Here is a 27,496-nt window from a genome sequence, read left to right as displayed (position 1 = left end):
TCGCTTATTTAATTAATCGATGAAAGGTACGATTTCAAAGAATGTAAAGGACAAACGTGGGTTACAAATAATATTAATCTTTAAGGGCGCATTAAATAACAAATAAGTCAGATGTTGCATTTAAAGGTATACATCGTAGCACTAAGATGTTATAATAAAGAAGAATTTCATTCAAGGTAGTCGTTGAATAATTAGTTTTATAGAATAGAACTTCTACTTAACATAATCTTTGACAATTAAGTTTTCAACACAAATCAATCTAATATAAATAATCTTTGCTTTTAATCATTTATGAATCGAATTATGATTCTTCACATTAACAAGAAAGAATAAAAATCATTTGAAAATCAATTTTCCAGTCTACTTAAAACTCTATTTAAGCATTTCAAGTATTTTTAAGAATCGTTTTCATTATTGATATTAACACATAAACTTTAAAATGAAAATTCACAAGAATCTATAACTAATATGGGTTTAACCTAATTTCCTTGACGGTAATCATGTTACATTCGTACTTGCATATGAATCTAATAAAGTGCATTGTACCGCACAATCATGATTAGGTTCTACATTATGTTGTACATGTCTTTCATCGTGATTTTGATTTTGATATGAAGTGCCATCTCTTGATCTCCAATTACGTCTATCCACATAGTTCGCTGTATTTCTAGAATTTCGCCATACATTACGTCTATTTTTAAACCTATTTTGACTATATGGTCTAACATATGAATTGCTACGATTAATTAGGTTAGGCGGATTCCCTACATAACCTTGTCTATTTTGCTCATTTTGATTGCTAGAGTATACTCGGCTTAGGTTAGGTTTCATATCATTCACACTTCGGATATCTAAATTCCGAACTGGCACCAAATGATCTGAATTATTCTTATTTTTACCCATTCCTGATTGTGGATTCATGGCATGGTATTGAGTTTCGTAGCATTGGACAAGCATCAATAAATGGCTGAAACTCATACACTGTGTGGAAAATAAGATCTGTTGCAATTTAAATGGAAGCAAATTTCGAATCGATGCTATTATTCTCGATTCCGATTGCAAAGGATTAACGACCTTTAATTCGTTGTAGACATTTACAACAAACTCTACAACAGATTTGTGCAATCGAGGATTGAAGTGTTGATTTCTAAGGGTGGCATCTCTATTTGCCAGCAAAAAGTCATTTTCATAATTTGCGATCAATGCCGCTTTGAATTCCTCATATGTACTAATGTGATCACGTATTGCTTTAAACCATAAGGAACAAGGTGGGAGTAATACATGGGGTATTAATTTCATATATTGTGATCGTTCGATACACATTATATTGCATTCGTCTTGGAATTTCTCTAAGAAAGAAGTAGCATTCTCATTACACTTACCACTGAATTTGCTCATAGCTCGAATTTCACTCATCTTAACACTTAATTTTACCTTCTTTTTCTCATTCCTTGTTCTTGTTGAGTGATAGTTCCTATCCATGACGTGCTGTGTCGTCGCACCATCTACGTTTCGCTCATCAGTACTCTTCGGACAACTTTCTTCTAGTATAATATCCTCATCAGACCCCGGCGAAGGCGAGTTCATCTCTGGTGAGTGGGGCAACTCAAAGCGATCACTACCCAAGTTATTACGGTAAATGTTGTCTTTAGCCTGTAACGTTCTAATCTCTTCCTGAATAGTAGCTAACAACTGTGTATTTACACGTATGTTATTAGAATTGTTGCTGACCTGGATCTTTTGCTGTTTAATGGAAGATTCTATTACTTCTAAATCTTTTTTTACAGCACTAATTTCTTGGTTTTGGTGATTGTGCTTTTCTTGACAATCATCAGATATCCTTTTTAACTTTTCCTCGAACTGTGAGGATATGTCGTTCACCACCTGGACAATTGTCTGTTTCGTTTCATCTGATTTCTGTTCTATCCGTTCTATCCGTCTACTTAATTCTTCATATTGCTTGTTAGCTTCGTCAAACCTCAGTTCTATCTTCTGTTCCATGGTCTTGTTAGATTCGTTGAACTTCTGTTCCATGGTCTTGTTAGCTTCGTCAAACTTCTGTTCCATTCGTCTACTTAATTCTTCATTTTGTTTGTTAGCTTCGTTGAACTTCTGTTCCATGGTCGTGTTAGATTCGTTGAACTTCTGTTCCATGGTCTGCTTTAATTCTTCATTTTGTTTGTTAGCTTCGTTGAACTTCTGTTCCATGGTCTGCTTTATCTCGGTAGACATCTGCATCATTTGTCGCTGTAAAGCTAACAAGATTCGATCCTCCGATGTCAATCCTGGTGTTACACTAGTCTCACCTTTGTCACTAGTATTTGATTCCTGCTGCATTGTTTCGTTGTCCATTTTTCTTATGATTACTTTACCACTTCGCAATATGGTTAAGTTCGTATTCATTAACTGTAGTATAAAAGTAAATTCAACCTTACTCTTCTTCGGGAATTGAATTTACAAAGTCCCGGGTGAGGTAAACCAAAATTTTTATAACGACTTATCAAAATGATAGTCGTAAACCTGGTTCGTTTGCTGAGATAAAAAAATTCGAAGTGGTAGTATTTCTTTGGCATGAAAATATTAACTTCGATATTTAAATACCATTAATCTCACCTTTTTAATAAAAATAACAACGTCTATATACGGTGCTAAACTGGTTTATTATTTGATATAACTTATAATATCCTTTTCTTAAAACTGTTAAGTACACAAACTCACTGACTAGGTAACCATAAAACATGTCCATAGCAACAACTATCCCATAATACTCATCTTACATATATTAAAAACATTCTTCTTTTGTTAATATGAAATTAACATTCTACTAAGTATAGTGCACATGTATGAGTACTTTCTGCCCAAGGTACAGGTAAATATTACTCAAACCAAAGTATTTTGTTATAGTTTATAGAACGCCATGTCCATTCGTCAGTTGACAGACATCAGGAAAATTAAAAAAACAGTAAGAGATAACTGAAAATAACTCAACGTTCCAAGAAGAGGTTCCTTTTTATCCGTTATTCCTTTATTCAAACTGGAAATGTTAGAAGTTCCAGTTTCAACGTTAATCATCATGGAGTAAGAATGGTAAGATACACCGAAAAAAAAAAGCAATTCTTTGGAATTGAGTCTGCGTCCCAAGAATAGTTTCCATCTCAGTGGTTGATTTAGAAAGTAAAAACTGTGCAGGAGGGAGGCAGCCAGAACCCAAGCATATATAACACTAGTTAACAAAGGTTTTGTTACATAAAAGGAAATACCTGTTCTTAAAGGAACTTTTTGCGCTGAATTCGAATATGCACTCGGTTTTTCTCCATCACGTACGATTTTCCCGTAACAGAGGGATTTTCGGGAAAATCCCTCAAAAATTTCCCTTTTCGTTTATTTTACACCCCAAGATCTTGTCCCCTTGCATATACTAACATAGAAATACCTAAGTATACTTTGATTCATATTTAACAAACCCTCCAAGTTTCGTAATAATCGCTTTATTCTTTCTAGAGAAATAAATATGTTTGTATGTATACTGTGTGTACTGTTTATTGCACCTTATAGTAATGCTTTCAGATCTCTTAAGTTGAGGTAAAACGTTTTGCTTTATTACCACAAACACACATATAAAATATAATACAATATAATTTACAAGTGTGACAATTTACAATAAACAATAATACAAATGTACCAAAAGGTCATGAAAAGGCAATCAAAACTATCACAATATATGAAACTTTCATTGGGTTACAAAAACGTACACTACTTCCTTCTTTTGTAAGAAATGTTGCATTCTCTAACAAGACCCCAACAATAGTCCCCCATCATTGAAGGATCCCATCGTCCCTGGTACCTTTTCTCCATTTCCATTATATCTTGGTGGAATCTTTCCCCCTGTTCGTCGCTGAGAGCACCTAGGTTAGCAGGAAAGAAGCTGAGGTGGGAGTGCAAAAAGTGGATTTTTAAAGACATCCTACAACCCAACTCTTTGTATTTCTGTATCATGTCCTGTACGATTTCTGTGTAACTCTCAGCTTTGTTATTGCCCAGAAAGTTGCGCACAACACACTTAAATGCTGTCCAGGCAGCTAGCTCAGCACTGTTTAACTTGCTGTCAAAGCTATCATCAAGCATTAATTTCCTAATTTGGGGACCAATAAACACTCCCGCTGAAATCTTAGCATCACTCAGGTTAGGGAACTTATCTCGCAAATACTTGAAACCTTCACCAGATGTGTCCATGGCTTTGACAAAGTTTTTCATAAGTCCTAACTTGATATGAAGTGGCGGTAGTAATATCTTATTAGGATCTACCAAAGGAGCGTATTTGACGTTGTATTCTCCAGGTACGTAATTCACTCTAGGTTCCCATTCCTTCACTTCATAATGTTTGTCATCAGCTCGGCTATTCCATAAACATAAAAAACATTGGTACTTCGTGTAACCGCACTGCAGTCCTAATAAAATACCAACTACCTTGAGATCACAACATATTTGCCAACAATGGTCCTTGTAATTTATAAGATTTAGCAAAGTTGACATGGTGTCATAAGATTTTTTAATCTTCACTGAGTGCGCAAGTGGTATAGAAGGTTTTTTGTTACATTTGATAACAAATATTGATAACCATTTCATGAACAAAACGAAAAAACTTGGAGAATTGTATATATATGTATTAAGATATACATATACTGGACTTTTAAAAAAAAATATACGTTGGAAGTACATTCTATTTTTATACACGTTTCTAATTTACAGAGAGCAATAGAAGTGTGTTGTTGACTATTGTAAATATTCATTTTTATGTCTGTGTTTGTAGTAATAAAACAAATCGTTTTTACCCCAACTCAGGAGATCTGAAAGCATTACTATCAGGTGCAATAAACAGTGCACACAGTATACATACAAATATATTTATTTCTCTAGAAAGAACAAAGCGATTTTTACGAAACTTTTAGGGTTTATTAAATATAAATCAAGGTATACTTAGGTATAATTTCTATGTTACTATATGTAAGGGGACAGGAGCTAGGGGAATAAGATATCTGAAAAAGGGAAATTTTTGAGGGAATTTCCCGAAAATCCTTCTGTTAGGGAAAACTGTACGTGATGGAGAGAAACCGAGTGCATATTCGAATTCAGCGCAAAATGTTCCTTTAAGATCAGATGATTTTTCTCATGTAACAAACAAAAAGTTTAAATTTGTTAACTATTGTAATCAGTTTATGCAAATCGTTTTAATTTGAAATCCGTTTACCCCCTTCGTTAACAGGAACTAAGAATAAGAAATGAATAATTCCAGTTACAATTAAACATGAAGTACGAACTAGTAATTAATAAATTGTAGGAACTTACAGGTAAGGTAGCTAATCAGATTAGTCACAAAACATTTTGGTTTATATGGCAAAAAAAATTGTAATTAACATTCAATTTAGAAATTGTCGGAGAAAATAAATGTTGAATATAAATATACAATTTACCACTATTAGTGTAACCCTAGAAGTGTCTTGTGAACCTCAACTGACAGAAGATTATTTTTGTTACTCAAAAAACTAGGGAAGGCTACGCCCCACGGCCCGGGCTAGATCCACCACTGTTCAATCTATTCCGTTAACTATCTACTCAAACCGTGCAAGTACTAGAAGGTTATAATTTCCCGTTTCAACATCGCTCACCTTAGAACTAGTATGGTAATAGATAGTGACAAACTGTTTTCTTTTCTGAGGGGGGGGGGATTGATTCATCTTCATCCGCATTTTTCTACTAAAACAGGAAGTGGTGGAAATTTACTACCACTTCCAAATTCAATATAGATTTTATACAACAAAAATAATAAAAGGTAGCGAGAAATGGCTAGAGCTATTCTCTTCTCCAAAACCAATAACGGTTAAATAGAGGCCTCGGCCATAATTCACGTAGACTACAAATGTAAAATTGCCTTATGTCTACCTCACAAAAAAGGATATTTGAAATGATAATTAAATATCCAAAAGGACGTATCACAATCAGAAAAGGGAAACGTCAAAATCATGAAAAGATCAAAATCTGGAGGAGTTCAGACAGTGAAAGAGGGCTACATACCAAGATGGACTAGCATAAAAATAGTAAGGAAAAGTGAGAAATGTATAATGGAAAAAGGAGAAAGTGTTAAGGAAGAAGTGGATATGTGAACGGGTAAATGGACAAGGAAGAAAAGTGTAAGTGTAGTGTATATGTGAAGAAAGTCTCATTTGACCCTTTCCTTTACACAGCATCATGGGAACATGACGTGTACTCGAAGATTGTCATTGACGAATTCCTCGATCTGGAACTTTGCCCGCCTATTAAAATTGAAAGTGTTGGAAACTTACAATTTCTACTTTCGACACTAATCGCCACAATGAGAAAAGACTGTACTAGATAGCGAGGAGAGCTTTCTTGGTATGAATTCAACTCCAAAAAAAAAGTTCCCTCTATTACTACCGGAAGTTATATAGATCTATTACTTTCTGTTTTAGTGTTAAATTTACTAAAGTCTACTGTAGTTTCACACTATGAAAGAAACTCACTTGTTATTTACATTTATTTGGAGCCATTACAGTGTAGTTCTATGTGCGTAATAAAAACTTCTTTTTAAGCATGTTACACATTGTATCAAACTAAATAAGATTTCTGATATTGTCATGGGATTAATAAGTTTTGGGTTATGTTAGACGTAATTAAGACATCATTTCTCATTATTGCTATTTTCGGAGTAAAAGGCTGAGATCTCATTCCGTAACGGTTTGTATCAACGCAGCACAAACGCTGCATTTTAGTTTGCGATAATATGCGTTGTTAAGATTTATTTTTGAAATTTTTGCGTTGCGTTTACACTCCGCAATTTTTGCGAATGCTGTTATATAACAAGTTCTTCGATGTTGTTATCTCCCAATTAACCCATTTACACGCAGCACTCGAACTGGTAACTATTAAGGCGGATTTTCATGTGTCCTTTACCTCCGTGAGTTGCGAGCGATTGTGCTAAACAGCCAATGAAATCACGCATCGGAGATGGCGCGCTACACTCGCGTCAGAGTAGAAATTTGTTCAATTCTGACTGAAGTAGCGCGCGTACACTGTTGTATTGACTGACTAACATGGCGGAGGTAAAAACAACGTTTGAAGAACTGCTCGTAGAACAAGTAAGAGAAAACGAAATTTTGTACAACCTTAAGCATCCGAAATACAAGGATTCAGTATTAAGGACAAAAACATGGCATCAAATTGCTGAGAATATTGGTATCGATGGTTAGCACTTTTATATTTGTGTAGTTAATTAGTTGTATTACCGGGAACAATAGATAGTTCATAGATTAACTGTTATGTACAAATTATCAATTCCTATATAAAATAAAAGCAATGTAATTTGAAACTGCTTTAGTATGATTTATAAATATTTTTATTTGTTTTATAAAATTTATCCGGATCGGATTTTAATTCAAAGAAAAGGTTCCTGTATATTCCGTATTCTCGTCGAAGCTGGAAAATGGGGCGAACCCACCACATTTTCCTAACATACTTCCGACGGCGGCGTTTTGAAATATAATATATTCCAGCTAAAACAATAGCTCTCCTTCGGGAATCCATTATCACAAACTAAAGTCGCAAACTTTCTATTTTACGCATGCGCATTAGCTAGGGAGTAGTAATTTGTCGCAATAAACGCACGGATGTATGTAAACGAAAATAATTTACGGTGAATACGCTACATGTGATGCTTCTGTTCTAACGCGGGCATGAAAATCCGCCTTTAATATGGCAAGAAGAGAAGTAGTGTCTCTTGAAGACAATTACACGGAATACATTATGCCAGTAAAAGAATAATCTCTGACAGGCACTTAGGCAGGAATTTAATTCATGAGGAGTCCAAATTCGATATGAGGATAAATTATATTAGATGTTGTAAAATCACCCCCAAAGTTAGACTAAATTGACAGAAAAACCGGGATTTCGAGAAAGGGTTCCGGACTACCAGGACCCATCCCTATCGTAGACCCTTGTGTCTGAAATGTATTGCACCGGTGACTCTAGTAATAATACTGTAAAATGTGTGGGAATATGGCAAAATTATATGAGGCGTCCAGAAGCCAAAACGATTAACTCCATTTTTTGTTGCTTTTTAGTTCTATACATTTTTGACTTGGAAAAGATATAGGGCCTTATGCAGAGTCGTACTGACGCGTAATTAGAGCCATACTAAAGAGTTCGACTAACATATGTTTCCTGCAGTAGTCAGGTCTTTAGTATGATGCTAATCATACGTCAAAATGACTCTGAATAAGGCCCATGTTCCTTTCAGGGTCAAAATTGAGTAACTTCATAGTTTAACAATTTGCCACTAGAACGCGTAAACGTTCTAATCACGCTCATTTAAATACATTGGGGCTTATACAGAGTCGTTTTGACTAATGATTAGCAGCATACTAAAGATCTGACTACTGCAGAAAACATATGTTAGTTGAATTCTTTAGTATGGCTCTAATCCCGCGTCAGAACGACTCCGCATAAGGCAAATTGTATCTAAGTTACTAAAATGTTCACTATTGAAAAATCTCAGTTGATGGAGTTGATCGGTTTGGCATCTGAACGGCTCATATGCAATACACTATTCCTATGACTAGTAATAATGTGGCAAAGAAATGTGTAGGGACTTATGCAGAGTCGTTTTTAGCGCTGTATCAACAATTTGACTAAGGCGTGTTGCTAACTTCTGTATTTAGTAACAGATAAGCAAAGTTAACAACAATTTATATCGAAAAAGGCCAACCACGACTTCTTCGCAGGGTTGTCCAAAGACTTTAGAAGAAATCAAGTTGTGTGAGTCGTATTCTCCCTTGATTTCTCCTATTGTATTAGGACAACTCTACGTAAAGTCTTGGTTGGCTTTTTAGATATAAACTTTACTTAAATGTTACTAAATACGAAAGTTAGTATGATGGGCTAGTCAAGTTCTAAATATAAGGTTGAAAACAACTGTGCACAAGGCCCGTAATGTCTGAAACATAATTGAGTGTATTATACATTTCTAAACCATTTACTAGATTCATTAAGCTATATCCTCAGTTTGTAAGATCTGTCATTTCTATTCCTAAATATAATAGTGGACATAGGTTAATTTGTTGATTTAAGCTAAAACTTAGATATAACACTCACCTATTTACAACTGGTCTTAGTCCAACGTAATTGAAAGCGCAGCAGTAGCCTTCGAGAGTTTTCATGCGATAGAAGATTTTGCTGCAATTTTTCATTTCACCCTTCCAACGACATTTCACTATCATTTCGTCACATGAAGGGCTCAGCTGAAAACACAAAACACGTTACAATAAATTTCTAATTACGTCAATTTAAATTTTACCCGCTCAGTTCCAGAAAATGTCCTATAACTGTTCTATCCTGTTTTCATATTGTCAAACTCCTATAACTGTTTCCATATTGTCAAACTCCTATAACTGTTTCCATATTGTCAAACTCCTATAACTGTTTTCATATTGTCAAACTCCTATAACTGTTTCCATATTGTCAAACTCCTATAACTGTTTCCATATTGTCAAACTCCTATAACTGTTTCCATATTGTCAAACTCCTATAACTGTTTCCATATTGTCAAACTCCTATAATTGTTTCCATATTGTCAAACTCCTATAACTGTTTCCATATTGTCAAACTCCTATAACTGTTTCCATATTGTCAAACTCCTATAACTTTTTCCATATTGTCAAACTCCTATAACTGTTTCCATATTGTCAAACTCCTATAACTGTTTCCATATTGTCCAACTCCTATAACTGTTTCCATATTGTCCAACTCCTATAACTGTTTCCATATTGTCAAACTCCTATAACTGTTTCCATATTATCAAACTCCTATAACTGTTTTCATATTGTCAAACTCCTATAACTGTTTCCATATTGTCAAACTGCTATAACTGTTTCCATATTGTCAAACTCCTATAACTGTTTCCATATTGTCAAACTCCTATAACTGTTTCCATATTGTCAAACTAAACGGAATACACTGAGCATGACTATGTGATAAAAATATATAAAAACACAAACATGTAACAATTTCAACAGACTAAGGCTAGTTTTAGACGGAAGCATTTCTCGTAGCATTTCTCGTAGCAAAAATCGTATCATCGATATCCTACTGTGTAAAGTAGCAAATGCTATAGCATTTCCCATGCCATGGCATATCCTGTAGCATTTCTTGTCAATAGAACTTGCCCTATTTCGTAGCATTTTCCCCAGCATTTCTTGTCCGATTGCAGAGCCGTGCTGTGTTAAAAGGAAGCGAAAGATGTTGTGCCCAATACCCATGCTCTTTGTTTTGTGTGGAAAATTGAATTGTAGTAAAGAAGAATGAGTTGGAGTAGGGATGCTCTTTACCCACACTTCTCTATTGTTTTCGTTTTTTAATATAACCGGCGAGAACTGTTGTTACAACCACTATAGCTTTAGCTACCTCGCGTTTTAGTTTTGGAGCCATAATTGCGCTCTTCTCCAGTGAATTGTTTGCTACGTCACAACAAGACGCTTATCAAAGTGCTTCCGTGTAAAATCACCATATACTTTTGATGCCATAGAATATTAAAACGAGATTTCTGGCAGCACATGTACTACGATAAATGCTTCCGTCTAAAACTAGCCTAACTATGTCTTCATCAGACTTCAACTCCTTCTCTAAGAGGAGGAGGACTTCCACTCCTTCTAATTAAGAGAAGGAGTGGAAGTTTGATGAAGACACAGTTAGTCTGTTGAAATTGTTACGTGTTTGTGTTTGTATATATTTTTATCACATACCCATGCTCAGTGTGTCGTTGTGTTTAGTTTTCAAATTTAGCATAGAGTCTATTAAGCATTAGAGTCTATTAGCATAGAGTCTATTAAGCTTTCATATAGACAAAAGGTAAAGGGTACAGGCACAGCGCAAAAACGTGAAGTTGTACCGCCAGAGCAATAGGTGTGTTGTGCCTACTAGTAAAGTGTGCAATCCAACGTCTAATGGCGAATGTAAATCAATTCTTAAGGGGCTCATAGACGATCCATGGTTTGTGCAAACACTGTGTTTGCGCAAATATTCGGCCATACACGGTTCAACTGTTTGCACAAACTTCAGTTCAATTTTGAGTTTGATCGCGTAAACCTGTCCACTGAAGCAGCTTGTTTAGAGATAGTAATTGCTTGAGCTATGGAAGCGGAAAGACCACGAAACCAAAAAGAAAGAAGACGGTGTGAATTAAAGAAACGGTCTAGTTTAGTCATCAAAATTTAAGAGCCAAGCTTGAGATAACTTCGACTGTGGACTAATTTACGAATGGATTCAACTACATTTGGTGAAATACTGGAAATGGTTACACCTCTTATTCGAAGACAGGATACAAATATGAGGGATGCGATAAAAATCCCCCGAGCAGAGGTTGTTTGCCACTTTGCATTCTGTTGTGTGCGGAAACACGTACGAGGATTCAACATTTGAAACAGTCATTGTACCTCGGACGCTTGGACAATTACTATAGAAACATGTGAGGCCACATTTTTCAGATTCCTGTTTTTACAATCTTCACTCTTTACCTTCCACAGTTCAGGTAAATTTCGATAAAGCTCAATAAATTTTCGCCAGAATTCTTGAATCCTATTTATTGACGCCACAGCGCGAGAAATAAGCGTTTCTACATTAGTTCTCCTACTCAGAAATAAACCTCGTGTTTGTACAAACATGCCCATACACAGTCCATGTGATTGCGCAAACATCATGTTCGTGTAAACAATTTTCGAACGAGTTCATTGTGAAAAATGTTTGCACAAACAGCCTTATTTGCACAAACCGTGGTCCGTGTATGGGCACTATTAGAGACTTTCTGATGCACAATGCAGTTTTTTGAATGCCACTAACACGAATTTGTTGTTGGACGTTTCGCTGTCAATGCCATAGTGTGATGATATGAAGCAAGTAGTGTCCTCTAGCGAGAAAATGTTAAACTAACTAATACTTGCGATCACAAAGATTACAATGTGTATGTTTCAAGATTCAGTATAGAAGAAACTACCACTTTTTAAAAAACGCAATCAATTCTTTAAAGAATGAGATTAGAGCTTTTCCTCACTGACCTTAGGCCCCATTCCAAACTTGATAAAATAAATCTTAAAAAAAAAAGAAAAAGAATACAGGGTGGACCTTCATTTCGATACACTCTTGTGACTTTTGTACCAATAGATAAGAACGCTAATATTTAGTACTGTGCAACTATCGATAGGGGGCATTGTTTCATATTCTCCGCAATACAACCAAATTGACAGTGTTGTTAGCCTAATATAATGTTTTATTTGTTTTGAAATCGCACTACATCAGGTTATTATACGTATATTTCAAATCTAAATGTACATGTAAAACTAAAACTTACAATATCACACTTATTATGCAGTGTTGCAAACTAATGACGCTACAATGCGCAAACTAATGACGCTAATGACGTGTGGTGCTGTTTCCGCTATATATATATGATATTAATGGACTATATCGACAAAGATGTAAAAAGTTATGTAAGAGAGGAAAAGTGCATAGTTTCTGAGCTAGGATGGCCGGTACCATGGGGAATTTCATTCCAATACTTGATATTTGAAACACGAGAAACCTGGAGTGGCGTTCCATATCAGCGTAAAGAAACTCACAAATAGGCCATTCAAACTGCATATTTCAACATAGTACAATGAATGTAGGGATTTAGGATTGAGATCTCTGGGCTTTCGGCATCGAAGGCTATTTAGCCTGTCAGAATTTGTGGGATGACGTCCTTCGGCGTGCACACAATTCGGGGAAAGGGAAGAAAGAAAGGATTGGGGAAGGAAGGAGGCGACCTCGGACCTATAAGTTAGGTACTACCACGGCATTTGCCTGGTGTGAATGAGGAAAACCTCATTCAGAGTGGCTGGCCTGAAAAAAGCGTATTACACTCTTTCGACCGAGTGACCTCACCGGGAATCGAACCCGGGACCGCTACGCTACGCGGAACCACTACAATGAATGTGCACGGAGAAAATTAAATCAATGCCGAGTCAGATCAATAATGTATTTTTTTCACTTACTTTTAATTCTTGTTTGCAATATCGTAAGAGTAAATAATAATAATAATAATAATAATAATAATAATAATAATAATAATAATAATAATAATAATAATAATAATAATAATAATAATAGAAAAGTATTTAAAGATGAAGGTATTACCTCATCCATTAATTCGTAAACGTCATATTTGTTCAATTTTAGAATTGAATGCAATTTCTCTACATCCTCCATATTTTTGGTGTTTGCTTCGATTAAATATATAAGGTTTCGGAGAAGCTCTAACGCTTCTTGCCGGGTGACGTCTTCAGGAAGGATTCTGAAACAAATAAACAAATAGCAATTTAATAATAATTATGAACACATACCAACACCTCGGAGTGACTTGTTATAGAAAAAGGACCAAGTTTTTAACATGAAGCTAAACTATTTTTCAATTAATGATAATTAAAAGCAAACAAAAGAAAAATCATTTTTATTACCAAGTGATAAACTAGAGATAGTGCTCCTTTTGATATCAAATAGTGACACAATTAATCTATGTATGCAAACTACTTTCTATATTTATTTATTTATTTATTTATTTATTTATTTAAATATGTATTTCATAAGGACAACACAACAGGTTTAATGTCCAGTTATAGTGTCGTGTACATACTTATCTAACATACACTATTATACATATTCAAATACACCCCGTTTAATTATGCAGAAGTTATTGCTTGACAATTGTTTCGAACTTATTTCCGGACATTACTAAATACATCTACTACATGAAATCTTATCATTTCGTTATATGAAGCACACATTCTCCACAGAGGAGACTTACGTAATATGTTAGTTCTTGCTTTTCTACAATAGAATGTCTTAGTCTTAGTGTTTGCTGTTCTAGTCTTACCTGTTGGGACACGTAATAACACTTCTGAAACTATGTCTGGACAGTCAATTTTACTGTTTAATAATTTATGTAAGAATAACAGATCAAATACTCATCTTTTTTTTTTTTTTTTTTTTTTTTTTTTTTTTTTAATGTTTGAAAACTAAAATTCGTCACAAGGGACATACTTTGGGTATAAACCTTTTCTCTTTGTATGCAGGCATTTAAAAAAATTTAAACTGTATATTTTCTATTTCATCAGAGTATTTATTGATATTTAATGTCCAAACATTACAACAGGATTCTAATTTTGACCTTACGTACGAAAACTATAACCTTATAAATGTTGATTATAGACATTCTATCCTATCCTGCAAATTAAACCTAGGTTTATATATTCCATTATAAATTTTACTAAGTTTTCATCAGGGATATGCCTATAGTTGGTTCCTTCTCTAAATTGTCCTGAGATGGTATTTTTTTCTTTTCATTTTTGGGTGCACAAATATGTATATGTTACAATTTGAATAAAGAAGTCCTTCAGTACGAACCTTTCCCTTTTATATTTTACAGTTAGTTTAGAATTTTCTGATTACAAGAAAGAATAACAAGATCCGCTATTTCCAATAATCATAATCATAATCATAAATTATTGCATTCATTCATCGTTATACAACGAAACTGGACGTCAGTTATATATATATATATATATATATATATATATATATATACCAGTATACATAAACATAATGTTATTATTATATATGGATTCTTATAAAAATGAAATGAAATCTTTGTTTTAAGTCCCACAGTTATGCCGGGTAGGCTAAAGGAGACGGTGATGATGATAGATAAGTGTAATGAAGAAAGTGGGAGGAAACGGGAAAACTCCAAGAAAACCCACGAGCACGATGTTTATCCACCAAAAAGTCCACACGGCGCGAGCTGGGATCGAACCAGGGACCCCAAGCACCGGAGGTGAACGCTCTACCACTGAGCTATCGCGCCCCCTGCATTCTTATAGATTCACTGATTTACTTACTGTACATTTAATTTTACGCATACGAATTATTTTGTACATATTCTTCAACCGAGTAAAAGCATTGTTCTATCAAGCACCTTTTAAGTTTGATTCTAAAGCTATTTACTGAGACCTGATTTTTATACATGATGGAAGTAGATTGTATAATAGAGTAGGTCTACCTTTGTGCGTAACTGATTTATTGTATATATTTGTTCTATGTGCATGCAAGTGAATGTCATCTTTACTTTGTGTGTTGTACCTGTGAATGTCTTTGTTAACAATAAATTCACTACTATGTTTTTTTTTTCAAATACATTAATATTTCGAACAAATACACTGAGGGAAGAGTCATTATTTCAAGTTCCTTAGGTTAAAATATTCCTGCAAGTAGAGTTCCATTCTACTCCTACAAGTACTCTTACCACTTTCTTCTGTAGCCTAAAGATAACAATACTTTTAGGTGCATTTCCCCAAAACATCAAGTCATATTTCATTATAGAATGAACATTTGAGTAATATATACAGTTAGCTGTTTTTACATTAATCCTATCTCTTGCACATCTAATTGTATAACATATTTAAGTAGCTTTGAAAAGAAATTAAAATTAGATTTAGATATTGGTGTCATTTTATATGTCATGTGTATATGTCATTTTATGTGTGTCATACAGATAGTTATAAAAATAATTCAAACACTTGAAGAAAATGCAATGTACCTTGTTAACATAGCATAGGACTACCGTTAGTATGTAGGACAGGTCTGATGTGCCATGCATTAGAGGCAGTAAGTCGTGAGTGGTTTCCAGAGGAATACTGAACCATTCCTAATACAGAACACGACCCTTCATCAGTGAGAATGGAAAAATATATCTGCTTCAAATCTGAGCTCCATGTCCGGAACAGACCTCAGATGTTTAATAATGTTGAGATCCGTTAACTCTGCGGGCCAGGAGAGTTGTTGTGATCCATCGCGATATTCATAAAACCACACCTAAAAGGCTCCAGCATTGAGAATTGGTGCATTGTCGTGTTGAGAAATTGGATCATTGCCTAGAAACAATATTAGAACTACAAGACGCATGTTGTCGACCAATATGCCCACACAAGCATTGGATTTAGCGCTGTCTATGAGCGTAATCATAGGACCGACGAAACACTAGAAAAAATGCCTTACACATCATCACAGAGACACCCCCATGTTTTACTGAAAGGATGAGACTCGGAGTAGAAGTTATTTTGGATATTTTTCATATATTAGTACGGTCTGTTATTGCAAATAAATAGAGGACCCATTGGACCATATTACGCGTTTTCTATGTTCGACGGTCCAGTTTGTATAGTGAAAGTACCATTTTATTTGCTCTAAAACTTTGTAGCACATCTCAATTGCAATACTAACCACGGATGTTGAGATTATGCAATTCTAATAGAACTGTGGTCTTAACAATAGACCGCTTCAGATGCAGATTGAACTTCGCAGTCAATTTTGCGTCATTCTCTCTACTGTAGTTGGTAATAATACATTTTTTAATGTTCAGCGGTCTCTTTCAATGAGATTTTTCTTCCGACCAATGATTACTCTTCGCCCAAGTTGTTATTCTATATTGGTTGGTTGAAGTTTAGTGTCCCTTTTAGAACTAAGATTGTTTGGCCAATCGAACGTGGACCTACAGTTGAAGGTGAGACCAAAACCACCTAAGGGTTCAAAATTTCAACACACTCCCATTGGGATGCAAATCCGAGATTTTGTGTACTATAGGCACGGGCGCTAGCCACTAGACCAGTGATGAGAGGTATTTGTTTCCATTAGTTGTGTAGGACGTCATTACCTTTGGACACTGTTCCTCGTGACAGACCTCATAACAGTCACATCTCAGAAATACTTGCGCCAATTTGAAACTCACAAGAGAGGTATTTAATTGTATTACCATCATCTACCCACTTGAACAGCAGCCATGCATAGATTTACCCACAGTGTTACCACCTGTAGAACCTAACGCATTGAAAACTAGGTGTGTACATTATTTTGATAACTATCTATATATACGTAATCAATGTTGTCAAACCAATAAAAATTTATGTTTCAAATAGTACTATGTCACCTTATTAAAAATTTGAAATCTAAAAAAAAAAGAAAGAAAGAAAGAAAAAAAGAAAAGAAACTATGCAAGCCCACACTTGTCAATAAGTGTCGCAAACCAAAGACACTATAGTGCCTCCGCTAAATCTGAAACACTGTAAGTATTAATGAAATGATAGTCTAAAGTAGCAAGAATAGAGAAACGCGCATGTAAAGTACCTTAGGGTTGGATATTCTGAATATCATTAAAATGATTTTATGTAATTTTAATCAAAGTAATAAGAATAAGAAACTCTCGTAAAGCAAATTAATCTCGTATGAAGTTAAATGTCTATACCTTGGAAAAATTAGCATTTATTCTTTAAAACTCTTAAAATTCTCTTTTAATTCACCTTGGTATGTATTGTGTGCAGAAGGATTCGTTATTACAATGAAACACAAAGAATAAAATGAACTAATTTTAAAAGAGAGCTGTTGCATATATAGGGAGGCTAACGTTCTGTATTGTCTTACAGATGATTAAATCAACTGAATTTCAGGTGAATTTGTTCTATGGTCTATATCGCGGACAAGTCCAAAACTAAACCGTGCTGGGAAAAAGTTAAATTCATACCTCTGTTCTGTTAGTATGAGATTTATATTAAGCACGCACTATTAGGTAGTTAAGAAATCTGCAAACTTGACTACATATGCAATTGCAACGAAATCAAAAAATTGTGATACTGTTTTTATGATATTTTTTTCTATATATAGTGGCAAAAGACTCTTTTCGGAAGACATCAGCGGAGAAGAATGGGTTCAATGTATATCCTGTGAGGCCTGGGCGCACGCAGAATGTGTCGGTGTGGAAGAGGATCTTTACATCTGCGATTATTGTTATTGATTTAGACTGAATGTGTAATTCCATAGCGATATTCTTCTTAATGTTTACTTAACTTACAAAATACCCATAATGTGTAGACTATTTAGAACTATGAATTGTGCCTAATACCACGATAAGACTACTTCTATCAGCACTTATTTCTACTTTTAATAAGCAAAGCATCGTGCAAATCTAATAGTATCTTGCAAGTAAACATACTTTTGTGTGTGGCAGAACTTATACAAGAATATCAAAATACAAATTTAAAAATATATATATCTCCTTTTCATTTTGCAACATAATAATTTTCTGAAGAATATGTCGGTTTTGGTGCTTTTCCTCTACTAATTTTAGCCTCCCATAGGGGTAATTTGCATGGGGCATTTATGGGCTTTCACATAGGTCTATCCGAAATTCAATCTCTACTATAACGCTCGAACACAAAATTGCTTTTAGTTTCTTTAAATGTAACTGGACATGAATGTGGGCATATGCAAAAGAAATTGTATCAAGTACTGCTTCTCTGACACATGTTACCCACCCCGGCCGCCATATTGGATTCAACTTTCGGTTTTCTTGAATTTGAATAGATGCATATAACACATCAAATTAACATAAAATTTTCTCGGAAATTTATTGCAGTGAGTTTTACTGTAGCTTGTACCGTTTGTAAGTTAAATGTTAGACACTTCACGAATATTGAACCAAATAAAAAAGTTGTGCAGGGCTGTGTTGTAAGTTGTGTGTATATGTAATCTTAATGTGATTTATCGTTGACGAAATATTCTCTGAACGTTGATGCATGCAGACACACAGACGTAAATACGAAAGTGGTAGGTTTTCACCAAATCTGGTCCTTATCTGGGTTTACATTAGGCATTTTGACCGTAATACAATACTTCCTTGTTATAGTGTAACATGAAAGTAATAACAATCACTCACAGAAATGTAATAAGATTATGACATCAATGTTGTAAAGAGTTTGTTTATACCTACAGTATTTTTCCAGTTCGAAATTGTTTTGATTTTTCAACATCAAATAGTAAGAATAACTGGCATTACTCTCCAAATGTGTATTCGCGAAGTGCCTGGAGGGATTTAACGCGCAATATCTTCCAAACGGTACAAGCTACGGTAAAATTTACCATACCACTGAATCTCCGAGAAAATTGTACATTTGTTTGATGTATCACTTCCACCTATTTCCATTTGAAAAAAAAACGAAAGTTGAATCCAATATGGCGGATCCAATATGGCGGCCGGGGTGCGTAAAATGTGTCAGAAAAGCAGTACTTGATTCAATTTGTTTTGCATATGCCCACATATATGTCCAGTTAAATCTAAAGAAACTAAAAGCAATTTTGTGTCCGAGCGTTCTAATAGTGTATGGTTCAATTACGGATATATGAAGGCCCATAAATATGCATAATACCCATATGGGCCTCTAAAGTTAGTACAATATACATTGGACTACGTGTGAACGTCACATGATCTGTGTTATAAGATGATTTGCATATTTAAATTTTTCGTGAAATTATGAATATTATTTCAACTTAATTAGGAATTTGCATATAAAGAATTTTGAGATTTAAATAATTATCAGCGGGAGCATATAACTTTTATTAATATTTCTATGTATATTTATGGTTTATAGTGTTAGGTAAATGAATAGTAATGAACTACAGGGCAGGACTTAAGCGAAAAGCAATGAGAATTTAATATTAATGAATATTAACTTCGAAGAAGATAGCAAATTCAATATGTTAGATACGCTAGTTTGCCTGCACAGAGGCAGAGAAAAAAAAACTTAAAGAAAGCATGTGTGCTTAACGGAGCGTTGGACTCCCACGTTGTAGAAGAGTTTTGGAATCAATGTAACCATCTTCATAAGGATAGAAAACCTAATAGCTTCAGGTTTTGCTTAGATGGATAGCCAGTCTCATTTCTTAGTGTTATTATAGGTAGTAGCATACACTATCACTACCGAGACACAGATCCTACGGAGACAATACTTGAAAAACCATAAAGTTTTTAGCGTATCGATGTGAGAATACAAGATACAAAGAGGTGCTATTTTTTTTAGACACTCCCCTTTTTAGCATGTTTGACTCTTGAAGCGTCCTTTTGCCAACGGAACATTCGCAAAGCAAGAAAAGTTGACAATTTCAAAATTATGGACTAGTCCACTGGAGTTAGAGGGGCAGCTGTCTAGAACGTTGTTGGTAATGGTTCCATGACATCCGCTAGATGTCTCTGTAAAAATATAGTTATCGTCTGCACCGCTGATATGATTTGATTGATAATATGTGTTATGTTAATGTAAATAAACTTTCTGGGTGTTCCCGTAGTATTAGACATATGTAGTTTGATATATATATTTTGTTTTGTCAAATTGGCTTGTACTAATACCAGTTTTAGGCCTAGTTTGTGGTTATGGAAGGTATGCAGGGAGACCAACACATACCTCAGTTTTTTTTTAAATCTAGCAGAGAATGTAATACTGCTGCAAAAGAGAAGCGAACTTCCTATCAGTGCTATTATGTTGTTTATCATGTGTCAGGCTACTTCAGCCTTATTTAGAGTCATTTAATTTGTTTATATTTTGCATAGTGCATTTAATTTGTTTTATTAACATCATTAATTTGTTCAGAAACCAAATCCTTCAATGCATCCGTTTCTGTAATTCATCATATTCAATGTCACTTGTTCAAGCAGTTCCTGGTGTCGCCGATAGATGGTGTCACCTGTCAAAGGTGTCTAAGTAAACATGTCAAGTGACGAAGTTTAAATAATGTTGGTGTTTGTGTTAATATTTCTCGTAATTACGGCACAGTGTGTGTGCGTAACAGATACTAAATTGAAGCTTGATTAATAAGCAATTTAACAAACATAGTGACAGACAACGATGCGGTTGGAGTGATAGACAAAGTGGAAAAGAACATGAACAAGTGTGTTTTTTTTAAAGTTATTTAGGTCACTGGAAACTCACAGGTGAGGGAGGCACCTTCACCCCTATTCCAGTGGAACGGGCTATTTTGGTTCGGCCCAACCCAGCAGTTGAAAGAAACAATGAAACTGCAAAGGAATATAACAGTACTCGGGACAACCAGAAAGACAGTTCTTCCTGAATCGCGAGACAGTGCATATCGAACACTGCAAGTCGTTATCGTGTTGACCGTCAGCTATTGGGAACTCTGTACCAGTCAGAGTTGTGTTTACAAGAATAGTGCGTTAGTCACAAACTTATATTTTGTGCGTGTGTGCTGTAGAATGGGCAATCATAGCTAGTTTACTTTCAGTATTTCCTCGTTTTCTCCGGACTAACATTCTCGTGGTGGAATGGGAGAGTAGGAGATACCTATTATATTTATAGAAGTGTGTTTTCACAAAAGTGATATGAGACAAAGTGCGACATATATCACCATTTACTAGTGGGAAGAGACAAAGCTTTACATTATATTTCGTAAAGTGCTTCGCACCAGTACTAATTTTGTGCCATGTCTACGTCACACGCTACATCACTTGTTCACGCTGTTAACAGTGAAACCTAAAGCGAGTAACATCGTTGGTGAAGAAAACGCATTGCCGTGTTCTGTAGGAAATCTCCAATGCTATCGTATAGCATAGTTCAATTAAAACCCATTAAATACAAGAACTGAGCTATTTTTTTGCTTGTATTAAGTAGGCGGGTTTTGAACCAGAGAACTCAGCGTGTCTAATGATGTTAGGCTAGCAAGAACTTTCTTCGTATACAAATATTATCGCTAGTATTATCGCACCAAACTCTACCCTTTTGAACCGCCAGTGATGAGACGGGAATCCCAAGGCAGAGGAAACATGACGGTTAGCGGAACCTAACAGCACGACAGAAGAAGGAAAGGGACATGGTCCACAACTTTGGGAGAAACACTACTAGGCAGTGCATCGATTAGTGTAAGCAGAGACACTTCAAGAAAGAAGAGCGCGGCGTGATAAATACAAAAGTGCACAAACAGTAATAATTGCGAGCTCAAAGTGTGAGAAAGAAATATTAAAAAGAAATATTTTTTTTCTTTTTTTCTTCTTTTGCTCAGGTCTCTTAGCGAGACCACGCGCGCGAGTGCTTTTGTAAATATAATATCTGTGTGCCTCTGGAATTACGGAAGTGGTGCATTAAAGCAGAATTACCACTGGAATGTTGACTTCTTTTATTGTTGCAGTTGGCCGCAAGGTAATGTGTTACCCTTTTGTCTTTCTTGTTTGCTTTTCAGGCCAGAAGCTGGGTCTGTCAATGGATCGTAATTGCGATGAATATATTTTGGGTATCTTTCGCATACAGGATGGGTGTTAAAACCATATTAACCTGTAAATTAGAGTGTCATGCTTAACAGGAATCTTATTTACTTTTTTCAAAATTTTAACTTTTAATCATTCTAAGACTCTACGACTGACTAAATTCACTAAATTAACTTTGTGGCAGGAGGTTACAGTAATTTAAAGTAAATATCAGCTTAAATATTAAGATTCCTCCCACATTTGCATTTTTGAATATTAATGATTTTTGTAATTTATTCAGATTATGCAAACTCACAGTCCTCCCGCTCACAAAGAACTTGGCTGCCTTGCGCGTGGGGCACGACACACACACCATCCTGGATGTATGTTTTGTTTTAGAGATGTCCCTTGCTAAATTTTGCTTTGAATATTAAATTGTGCAAGAGAATTAAAGTAAAGTCTTGTTTTCTTTTTCATTTTTCGGTTCAGTAAAGAATGTTGCCACAAGAAATGAAAGATACCCAACGTTTTTGCGATATTTAGTGCAAGCCAGACGCGGGTAGCAGTAGATGTGTTTTTTCTTTCAGGTTGTCGCGCTGCCATCCAGAAAGTTTATTATTTCTGTGTATATTATTGTTGTGTCATATTCATTTATTTTGTTGAAGTGTATTGCCAAATTTTAAACCTTTTTGGAGGGGAATAACAATTAGCGAATCAAGTTTAGGCATATTAGAGAACCTAGTTACTTATTTAGAGTTCATAATCACTTGATGGTAGTAACGCGAAGTCAAGCTAGAGCGATGGAAGGCTTTGTAGGCGACAACATTATTGACGATCAATATGCGCAAGTAATAGAATTTCCATCGGAGTCTCAGGACACCGGAAGCGATTCAGTAGGAAATGTAAACACCTCTCTCCAGGAAGTAGTTCCGCCTGGAGAAGGTACAGTTAATAATGAGAGGGCTAATGAATCGGAGCAGGTTAGGGACCGGTTCCCAGCACCTCAGCGCAAGTCACATCTGTATCTGACCCGTGTCTCGCGTCATTATTTAGCATGTTGAAAGAAATAGCAGGCAAGTTAGAAAATCAAGAAAAGAAGCAGGATAAATCACTTTTAGAGATTGCGAATAAGCTTGAGAACCAAGAAAAGATTCATGAAAAGTCACTTTCGGAAATTTCAAGTAAATTAGAAACCCAAGAAAAGACGCATCAGAGAACCTTTTCGGAATTAGCAAGTAGGCAGGAGAACGCTAGCAGAACCATGCTAGATAAGTTGGAGGCTGTGAAAAACAGATCACTGACAGTTTCCGGCGTGAAATGATGCAAAATGTGACAGAGCTAGAAGCAAGGATCGATTCCTCAGCGGAAGCTCTGGAATCCAAGATAACAGCATCCTGCCAGGAACTAAAATCATCAGTTGAGGCAACAGAGAATAAAATTAGTGAATTAGAGGCTCACACTGAAAGCAGGATAGGCGAGATATCAGAGGTCCTTGGTTCAGACCTCGCTCAGGTCTCTCGTGATGTCAACCATCTACGTGGTGACATGGAGAGAGTGGGGGAGAATGTAGCCGCCGTCTCTACTGAAATAGATAGAGTAAAAGCTACCGTAGATAGTTCGGTGGGCCACTTACAATCTAAGTTGCGTAGAGCAGAACTGAGATGGGAGGAACAGCTGGAACTGTTAAGGAGTCGGTGCGAGAAAACGGTTCCAGCTGTCAAAACACAGCCTCTGTCTCGCATGAGAGAATCGAAACGCCGGTCGCTGGACCGAGCCATGCGGGACAGTTCCCTGAGCCTCCCAGGCGTGAGAACTCAGACGAGCAGGCTGCCCCTCCCCCTCAAATCATAAACAACGTCAGCAGTAGCAATAGTAGTGTTGCGAATTGCCAGGTAGCGTCAGCCTTAGGGCTATTACATCGAGATCTGTCACTTCCTGTTTTTACAGGAGTTGAATCAGAAATACAGGCCCATAATTTTCTAGTAGAGCTAGATAATTATTTCGATTTAACGGGTGTACCAGAAGAGAGACGGTTGGCCTTTTCCTCCCACTGCTTCCGTGGCATCTCACGTCAGTGGATGCAGGTGACTTTGAAGAAATGCGCTAATTACCAAGATCTCGTTAGACATTTCAAGAACGCCTATCTTAGCGAGGAGAAACTTGCTAATCTCCGTGCCTCTATTTTGACGTCACGCTTCGAGACACGGGGAAGCAAGAAACCGACAGAATACTTGTTGGAACTACTGCATACCAACAGTATTCTCGACCCCCCGTTACCTCCCCAGGTACTTTTGCGAGTTCTTCCACGGCAATTGCCATTCTCCATCTATAGATGTATTGTGTCATCTAAACCTCGATCTATAGATGAGTTGTTGAACATTGTTGGTGAGCTGCAGTCCACCTATCAGCCACCAAGTAACAACAACAGTAGGAGGGGAATAAATACACTGACTGTAGAGGAAGAAGAAGAAGATGTAGGACGATCTTCCCCCCCCCACGAAACAGTAGGCCGAGTAACCCCACCAGAGACAGGAGGTTCCACAGGGACAATGGGCCTTATTACAATAGGGATTCACGAAGAGGCAATGGAAGCAGAAATAACAATAACAATGGCAATTGGCGTTCGAGAAATTCCAGTGGTCAGGAGCGTGACACTGGAGATTCTCGAACGAGAAATCAGGGAAACCGAGGACAACGACGTGGAAGGAATAGGGGTCGTGCACAAACTCGTAATAATAATAATAGAAATAGTGACTATGCTGCGGAGGTTAATGAGCTCCGAGTTCATAACGATAGGACTGAACAGTCCACGAGACAAGTCTCGTCTCGTGGGAATTCACGTGCAAACAGCCCTGGAACTAGTCAACGCCACTGAGAACTGTCCGCATGTTCTCAGAGCGGTGACTTGAATACTGGAGTACTGAATATTCAGGATATACCGGCGAAATGTATTTCTGAGGATATGCGTAATTGTGTTAATGCATGCAACAAGGTTGTAGAAGAAGAAAAAGAAGAAAGTAGTGAAACATTCGTAAAGACTTTAGAGACACTTGAGAATGGGGATTGTGAAACCTGTAGACGTATAATTAGCACGACACATTTCGATCGTGAAGGAAATAACGACATTCGTCATCCCGAAATTATGCTATTACAGAGAAATGGGGACAAAATTAAAATAAACAAAAAGTTGTTTGACGAGACGAATGCGATCTTTAGGAACCTTTTAGATAGTTCGACCGAAAAGCTACCCAATAACAATTTAGTAACACTTCCGGAGGTAGAAGTAGGTCTATTTGATAGCAAAATTCTGGCATTATTGGACAGTGGCGCGAGCATCTCGGCTATCTCACTGCAATGTTGGGAAGAAATACGTAAACGAGACCCCCCACCAGCGTTCATTAAATCAGCGAACATTAGAGTCAGTTCAGCGTTCGGTCGCGCCGTCGCTTCGATCATCGGCCAAGTATTGTTAGAATTAGTGATTGCAGAAAAGGAGTACTATACTTCGGCAATAGTAGTGAAAGGGCTGAACCGTGAACTCATTTTGGGTTCACAGTTCTTTGTAGAAAGTAGAGCGATCCTAGATTATGAGAGAAACGTCCTTTCGCTTAACCATCCCCACCATATAGAAGTTTCTTTTCGAGACATCGAAATAGAGGAAGAAGACCTTTTCATAAGAAAATTATCCTGGGAGTTCGAAGAGGATGTGGTTGATTGTGAGAATCCCACACTTAGTAGTATGTGCGTGTCGAGGAGAGGACCGCTGACTACAGAGCAGTTCGAGCGAGCGTCAGCAGGCGGAGGCCACCAGGGAGAGTTGGCTACCCTGCGCAGCCAGTTGGACGATGGGAAGTTCCCAACTGCAGCCGAACTTGCAAACGTCGTTTACTCGCCACAGGAATTGGCGAAGGTTCGAACCCAGGCTACCCCAGAAGAAATCAGAGATCATGTCGAAAAGTATACTGATTTGAGTGGGGAGGAAAAGCAAAAGTTGTACGACGTGCTCTACAAACATCGAAGCATATTTGACGAGAAGCCCGGTACCATTAGGGATTATCAGCATTCCATTGAAGTGACCGATGATCGAACCATGAAGACGAGGATGCATCTTTACCCTCTGTGACCTAGATCCGCTGTTAATAATACTTTTAGTCGATAGATGACGTGGGGATTAGTACAGAAGAATACCACTTCGTTTAAGAGTCCGCTTATTGAGTGCAAAAGTAGAATGGATCATTGCACAGTGTTAATAAAAGAAATTAGCCAGTAAAAATATTAAGTTTCCTTGCACGATAGCATAGCGAAGAAAATTGAAGAAATCGTTAAGAGCTTGAAGCCGTGGTGAGCTTCGCTCGTGTGTGTGCCTCTCAACCATCTTGGTTGATGAGTAAAGAAAGTGTCAACAAAATATATTGGAAAATTAAGTCATAGTAGCTCCTCACAAATGAATATCATTAACGCATTTTCGTCGGTTATGCGCAAAGTTCAGTACGCAGTATTCGAGATAGCATTGCTGTAAGATAAACGATCCTGAGTTGAAGGAAGTAATAATGAAGAGAAACGTGTTCCACCTAAAAAAATACGTTCAGCGTGAAGCCACGCCTCCTCAGGACACAGCTGACCTGATGACGTAGGAGAAGCAGGTAGTAAACACGGCACGTCATACAGGAAGGAGAGCAGAAAGAGTATACACTTCCAGACGCACCTCTTTATGTCTGGCTTCCAAGAGAGTAGTTGCGCGGAGTGTAATACTACAGTCAATAATGATGTAACATAGAGAGATGAATTTTGTATAGAATTATGATGATAAAGTGATTATGATAGGTTAGGGATTATTTTTATGTGTTATTAGTGTTTAGTTTATGATCTTATTATTGTTAGGACATATTGATGTATTTAAGGAAATATTGTGTAAAGTTGAATATATACGGAATATGTATGTGATTTACGTAAAGTAGATTAGTACAACTTCTGAGAAAATGCAACGATTAAGCGATTAACGGTTGCATTTCCTTAGGAGGGGAATAAATGTGAACGTCACATGATCTGTGTTATAAGATGATTTGCATATTTAAATTTTTCGTGAAATTATGAATATTATTTCAACTTAATTAGGAATTTGCATATAAAGAATTTTGAGATTTAAATAATTATCAGCGGGAGCATATAACTTTTATTAATATTTCTATGTATATTTATGGTTTATAGTGTTAGGTAAATGAATAGTAATGAACTACAGGGCAGGACTTAAGCGAAAAGCAATGAGAATTTAATATTAATGAATATTAACTTCGAAGAAGATAGCAAATTCAATATGTTAGATAC

At 36.3% G+C, this 27,496-nt stretch overlaps 1 protein-coding gene across 1 annotated transcript in view; it reads right to left on the bottom strand.

Moving 5' to 3' along the window:
- Nucleotides 1-27,496, bottom strand: part of LOC145667475 (sodium channel protein Nach-like) — a 48,549-nt gene that overhangs the window by 10,782 nt on the left and 10,271 nt on the right. Inside the window, exons 3-4 of the mRNA XM_081734953.1 lie at nt 13,237-13,393; nt 9,166-9,311 (exon numbers count right to left, since the gene is read on the bottom strand). Coding sequence (XP_081591079.1) covers nt 9,166-9,311; nt 13,237-13,393 — 303 coding nt within the window. The remainder of the gene's footprint in view (nt 1-9,165; nt 9,312-13,236; nt 13,394-27,496) is intronic.

Source organism: Thermobia domestica, chromosome 13 (genome assembly GCF_964235325.1).
Source record: "Thermobia domestica chromosome 13, izTheDome1.hap1.1, whole genome shotgun sequence".
Lineage (NCBI taxonomy): Eukaryota > Metazoa > Arthropoda > Insecta > Zygentoma > Lepismatidae > Thermobia > Thermobia domestica.
The sequence above is the reverse complement of the archived record's forward strand: the minus strand, read 5'-3'. Positions and strand labels throughout refer to the sequence as shown.